The sequence below is a fragment of the Opisthorchis viverrini genome (assembly GCF_000715545.1).
Source record: "Opisthorchis viverrini unplaced genomic scaffold opera_v5_418, whole genome shotgun sequence".
NCBI classification, from domain to species: Eukaryota; Metazoa; Platyhelminthes; class Trematoda; order Opisthorchiida; family Opisthorchiidae; genus Opisthorchis; species Opisthorchis viverrini.
The window spans coordinates 309,463-316,185 of NW_008752079.1; the positions used below are offsets into that span (position 1 = coordinate 309,463).

Genomic DNA, 6,723 nt, shown 5'->3' on the forward strand with positions numbered 1-6,723 from the left:
CATAGGATCAATCAGGTCAATAACCTCCGCGGCAACCTCAGTCGGGAGTTGAGAAACCACGTAAGAAAACATGGTCTGCTGTGAGGTAATTCGGCGGAAATGGAAGTAACATTCTAGTTGGATAAACCATACTCTAGGGTTACTGACTTCAAAAGCTGGCAGTTTTACGTGAACGGCGTTTTCAACCAACTCAGTGTTGAGTCCGTCTTCGTTAGACATGTTTGGAAAAAAAGCATTGGACTAAGTGTATGCGTGAGAGATATGGGAGTTCTGAGCTAGCAAGAAAAATAGAAAACGGTAAAAATTGTTCGGGCTCAGAATTATGTAGGTCTTTTGTACAGCGATGTGACTGATAATGATGGGAAAAAGAAGATGATACTGAGCATGAAAAGAGCAGTTTACAAGTGCTACAGACCGATGTCCTGGGTTCATGGTCACCACTGTTTTTTATGACTGCAGTTGCAGTTCAAGTGCCTTAGCAAAGAACTTCCTAACCAGGAACACGATAGTTTTATAACGAATGTGATGGGGAAACCCTGCCGCATTAAGCAACTGCCCCCGACCTTGAATCGAGACCTTCGGATCACCGTTTGTTGATTGGTTGGTGCTGTTTCTCGGGCCCGTTGGATCGCCCAAGTGTCGCAGTCGCCTCTGGGACGGCCGATCGCCAGTTGGTTGCCGAGATCTGTTGACTCTTCTCATGTAAATTGAACGGGTTATTAAGTGGAGGTTGTGATTACTCTGATTTTCGGAGTATCGCTGAATTAAAGGTGACCTGCATGCATGAAAAAAAACTAAACGGTGGCTGGAGCTGGTTTTGCAGGTAATTTCATTGTCGTTAATGGAACATACCAGGATGTACCCAGTTAATATGTATGAGCGTAAGACGCTTCGTTTTGACTCTTCCACCACACATCGAGAGCACTTATCTTCTGAACAACTGCCGCCAAGCCGAATATGTTCAGGAAAAATCGGGTGTACATTTTGGACGAGACTCACACTACATTCCAGCAGCTTTTCTGCCGCTGGTGTGAAATTATAACCGTGTTGGTCAAACAGAGGGAAGGTCACACAACTGATTGCCTACTACTTTTTTCAACGACAGACTTGCTGACAGACTGGAGCCTTCGGGAAGTGGGGCTGGACGCGCGAATTTAAAGTGGTTTATTTTGTTTTTAAGCGTGTTCCCAGGTGATTCTTCCCCTTCTTATTAGTGCCTTGATGTATTCGCCCAGACATACTCTCTGGAGGCTGATGCATGCTGTCTTTGAACAGTTCGTACAAGACCCAAAATGGAGCATTCAACTTAGAGGACCCGGGACGCATTGAACTTTCTCACATCTTAGTCATTAGGTCTGGTGATCCAGGGCTAATGACCCTTGGGGCATATGGCTTTCGGAAGGCACCCGTGACTGCTAGACTGGATTCCAGTGAACAGTCGTCTTTCTGGCGATCCGTTATCCGGCTCAGTCAAGCTCAATTCCACGACATACAACCCAGTGTTTGTCTGTGGTATCAGCTTCTGTTCCAAATTACTACCGTTCTGACGCTGGGAGGGACAGTTTCTATCGAGGCATATTTGGACTGTCGTCCTTGGTGTTGGTTTGGGTACCCAGGTCGATTGCGCGAGCCCTTTGAAACCACACTTGGGAGTGGATTTGGAGCCGATGCTCGCAGCAGGTTCAGCAAAAGACAAACCCTGCGTTTGAACGTGAACTTTTAAAGAAACTTGTGGCATTAGGCTGGTAGGCGTGGCGTTCGAGGCGATCTCATCATTCGAAGATCAACTGAACACAAGCTGAAACCAAGCTGGGTTTCGTCGTTCACCCACACCCACTCCGATATTCCTGGATGGCGGTACTGCTTCCAGAAACCGGCAGTGATCGTCCTCACTTCATGGATCACTAGACCCTACGGTAATAGTATAAATGGTGCATTATGGTTATTATTACCACCAAACCCAACGATATCCCCATTATAAGCTGCCACCTTGACGTGATGGTCAAACTTGAGTGGTGCAACGATCCAACGGACTACACTAGCTGAAACTTCGGTCCACAAGGTGCAACAATACTAGGAAGGCCAAAGGGGAGCAGTCAGACCAAGAGCAGCGATACCCCGCACTACGAGTAATCGTGCTAGGAGGCGGTCTAGGGGTAAAGTCATACTGTTCTCTGCCAGTGTGAAGTCTGTAAGGTGTTCCCCCAGGTGACCAGCATGTCCATATGTACGCGATGCTGCCTTCCCCCCCAGGAAGGACGGGTTAGAAAAGGTCGACCCCAATAACCGCAGGCTCCGATTGTTCAACGCTTGACCGTCACTGCCGGCACATTATTCGATACTTTCCAAATACTTTTAAAGCCAAAGAGTCTGGTGTTGCTCAAAAGGCGCCTGCTGTGCGCGGCTGCCTCAGGAATGAGACAGTGAGGCCTTATTCTTTGCGTCCTCGGGTTAGGCTAGCCCTGTGCAGGTTCGTGGTTCGAACCCGGCCTCTGCCTCTCGACTTCCCCTGTCTAGGCTTGGGCGACCTTGCAGTATCCCAGCCGTGGTGCTTCCTTCGGGTAGTATGGCAGCTAGACACCGGAAGGGTGTTGCAGCTGAGAGAGACACAACTTGATTCCAATCGCGTCATGGTGCGTGCCCTTATGACAGTTGGTTTCCCTCTAGGCCATCGCAAATCAACAAGAAGCACCATTATCTTCGAAGAACTACTGCAATGTTGATCTGAGCTAGCTCAAAAGCTCTCTACAGTAAACCAATATCTTATAGGCGAGATGGCCGAAGTGGTTAGAGCGCGGATTACTAACCTGAAGGTCCGCGGTTCGAATCCGACCTCCGCCACTCGACTTCCCCTGTCTAGGCTTGGGCAACCTGGCAGTATCCCAGCCCTCGTGCTTCCTTCGGGTGGCATGGCAGCTAGGCACCGGAAGGGTGCTACAGCTGAACGCTTTATCTTTTTATCTTTACTTTATCTAAGCACGTCTATCAAGTACGGCAAAATGTGAAAGGAGCTAAGCTAGAGTCGTTCAGTGCTGTCTGTCCGACTTCTCCGATACGGCCAAATGACCACTGGGTGTCTTTGGGATAGCCAGTAAATCCGTATCAGCAGGTGTGGAAATCGACGTTACATCAGCCTGGTAGCTGCGACATCGAAGGTGCTTTCTAGTCTTATCCTTCGGAGGTTGACTAAACACAGAGAGACAGATTCGTGGAAGGTAAACTGAGTTCCCTCCTGCATGAGGATGCGTCGGTCATATTTTCACCTTCGGACAGAGTGGAACAGTGACGCTGCTTTCAGTGCCACACAATGGTTGTCTTCCTTGACTTGAAAGTTGCCTTTGACTCTGTGGACCGTCAGACACTACGGCAGTGTCTGTAGAACAAAGATGTTCCACATAAATGCTTAAGGCGCCGTTCACCAACTCCCACAGACTCGTCAAAGTCTACGGGGAGCTCTCGCCTGAGTTCACTACATCGAGAGGTGTCAGGCAAGACTGTCCTCTTTCACTTCTTCTCTACAACTTCGTCATTGATACGATTATGGAAAACTCACTATCGGTCTTTAATGCCTTTGGGTTCCAAATACTCAGAGAATTCGCTCGCAGATATTGAGTGCACAAACGACCTTTTCACGGCAGTGAAGCATCAGTGTTGAACACTGATGTCATGCTGTCGATGATGATGTTACAGACGACCTAGCTCTTCTTAGATCTGACGCCGTCGTAATGCAGACGACATTAACTAATCTAAATAATTCTGCATCACTGTTTGGCATGCGCTTCACACATGCAAAGTGTGAAGTGCTGCTGCTACGTTGAGTGGGCTGGAATCCCAATGTCATGCTCGCGGATGAGCCGCTTGAGGTAGTGGGCAAATTTGTCTATCTTGGCAGCTGTATCAGTCCCCCTGGTTTAGCGAAATGTCATATGCCCATCCATATTAGGAAGACCAGAGCAGCTTTTGAGAACCAGCGTCACCTATGGCGTAGGCGTGGCATCAGCTTATCCGTCAAGGGTCCACTTTACGATGCTGCGTTGCGATCCATGTTGCTATGCAGGTCGGAAACTGGGCAGTTGCGCCCCGAGGACGCCAGAAGAATACCAATGACCATCGTTGTCTTCGGAGCATTACCCCGGTATGGTTGGAACACCGGATCAGTAGGTTGAATGGTTTTCGGAAGAGACAACCCTCCAACGACAGGTGAAATGATCACACCCCATAGGTTGCGCTGACTTAGTCACGTGCTCCGTTTGCCTCTCGACGGACTTCCTCGAAGAGCTCATTACGCACAACCACTGAAAGGGTGGAAACGAGCCAGGGGAGGTCAAACAATGGCTTGGCAGCGAAGTATGAGACGCCATTACCGGCAAACTCAGCTGCGCTGGTCATTACCGTCTCCCTGGATGGCGACCCCAGGACTAGACTTTTCGACGGCTAGACACATTTTCATCCGTGGTCCAGTAGCGCTCATACTAGCTTTAAAATGCCTCCGGTGTTTGTCAGCAGTTGATCATTGGGGGATTCTAGTACGAACATTGAATCAGTAATACCGAGGTACGTCGAGTGGCTTTCTGAGGTCATAACTCGTCCGCGATGGATGGTGATGGCCACCTCCCACAGGTTCAGCTGGCTTGACTTGTGCTTTGTGTGTCAATCGGCCAACTTTCTCGAAGATCCCGTTCCCCACGATGGTACTAGGGATAGAAACAAGCCGAAGGAGGTTGTGCAAATAGCGAAGCATGAGACTAATCGCCAGTAGATTCAGCTAGTCTGGTCACTGCGCTCGAGATAGCTCAATGGTTGAGGCATTAATTTACTAATGAGAGGTTCGTGATTCGAACCCAACCCCAGAATCTTGGCTGCCACTGTCTAGACTTGGGCAGCTTGACAGTATCCCCGCCCTCATGCTTCCTTCTGGTGAAATTGCAGCTGGGCACCGAAAGGGTGTTACAGCCGTACGATTTTTTATGTGACCCACAATTTTGGTACTCCGGAATTCCCGTGGTAAGTCTGACTCTGTTAGCCGGTCTCTTTCCTTCAACACGTCTGCTGAACAAGCAATGCTCCGGAAGTTCACGAATATAATAAGGTCTTTGCATTCGCTACTTCCGAGAGTGCGAGAGTATACACGGAGCTCTACAAGCCTCCGTACACAAAGTGGTGTCCGACAAGAACTCCCACTCCACTCTTGCTCAGTTGCGTAATCGATGAGGCAGTGAGCCGAACGCTGGAAGGTCTTCGGAACACTGGTGGTTTAATAGCTGCTGGCGATTGCCTGAATAGGTGTCTGGGAGTGTATGTACCTCGGAATAATTTTGGTAGCGTAGCACTGAGTTCCTTCCTGTCCACTTTTGTTGTGTCCTCCACAACGGGGCTTTGAAATAAATCATGGTTGCACGGCAGTGAAGCATTGCTGTTAACACTTTTGTGCTGTCGATGATATCGGTGATGGTGCGAAGATGTGTCTTCTCGCGTTGGATGGGTTGAACATACTCGAGGCATCTGTTTCTTTTCTCACCTTTTTTGTGCGCGGCTGCTTATGGCAGCAAACAAGTAAGTCAGCCGGATAACCTATCACTAGGTAATCATCTAGCATTGATCCATTGCACCCATCTGCCCGTGTCACCGGACGTTTTCTGGATTCCAAATATTCGCACCATGTTGGGACAACTTCAAAGCCTTAGCCACGAACTGGAACTCGTGTACTTTCCCGGCTTCTGACTTTGGTGCAAGCTTACGAGCATTGCCTGGTTTGCAGCACTGTCCACAATGGGCACCGGATCGAATGCCGCACCAGGCGCGCGACCTAAGTCAATTCAGGCATAAGTGCCTCGAACGAATCGACTTCAGGGAGCAGATCGTGGCCCTACAATGGAATTACTTCATATGGAACAACGGATAATTTCAGCACGTCGAGGTCGAGGACACATTCAAGACCATCTGCAGCAGATCTCACACCAATATTCTCACTGCCAGACGGATCAACCGACGAGTGACAACGACCTCCCGAACCATCACAAAACATATACGATGCAGGCGAATGAACAGCAGCCCCAAGTGGGAGGCTTTCTGAAGCACCAACATCATGTCGAATGGATGGATGTGTCGCGAGATGGGAACGTACCGAAGGATGACATCGTCAGAATATGGGCCATTCAGTCGAACATTTTTTTTTATCTCGGCGCTTCTACTCACGAAGATTCTAGTCCAGCCTTGTAGGAAGTTCTGTGATAACTGATAAATGTCAATTTCCCTTTGTCTCCACAAAAGGTTGTCCCAGGTTACCTCATTTTTGGTGCATCATAGTGGGTGGAACAGCAAGTCGAAGACTAATAAGTGAGTTGCAATACGCAACATGGTGATAGACCACGAATGAACGTCCTTGTGCGGCTTCCCACAGTTGTTTGTCACATAGTTGATCGCCTAGTTACTATAAGGCCCAACACATGACCCATGAAATTTTAGGAAGCCTGATAAGTTAAAGGTATTAGTGTGTGACCAAGCGCAAATATTGCCTTTTTCGCTTGCCTGAAAGTACCCGTAGCGAGAGAAAGATACGACCGGTGTCAATTTTTTTCCCTCGGGCACATGACTCCCTACGCTATAAATCACAACTGACCTCGTGTAGACTTCACTGTGAACTTGGAATCGAACCCCCTCACAGTGTTCATTGTTTTCAGTCCATCAATATGCCGCTGATAAGCCTAGTAAGTTTTTTCTTTC

The 6,723-nt window shown here is 48.6% G+C and overlaps 1 protein-coding gene across 1 annotated transcript in view; it reads left to right on the plus strand.

Annotated features, from left to right (window-relative positions):
* T265_10903 (hypothetical protein) overlaps positions 1-6,219 on the plus strand; it is a gene marked incomplete at both ends in the record, with an annotated part of 15,833 nt that extends 9,614 nt beyond the window's left edge. The window contains one exon of the mRNA XM_009177416.1: positions 5,851-6,219. Coding sequence (XP_009175680.1) covers positions 5,851-6,219 — 369 coding nt within the window. The remainder of the gene's footprint in view (positions 1-5,850) is intronic.
* Between the last annotated feature and the right edge of the window lie 504 nt (positions 6,220-6,723).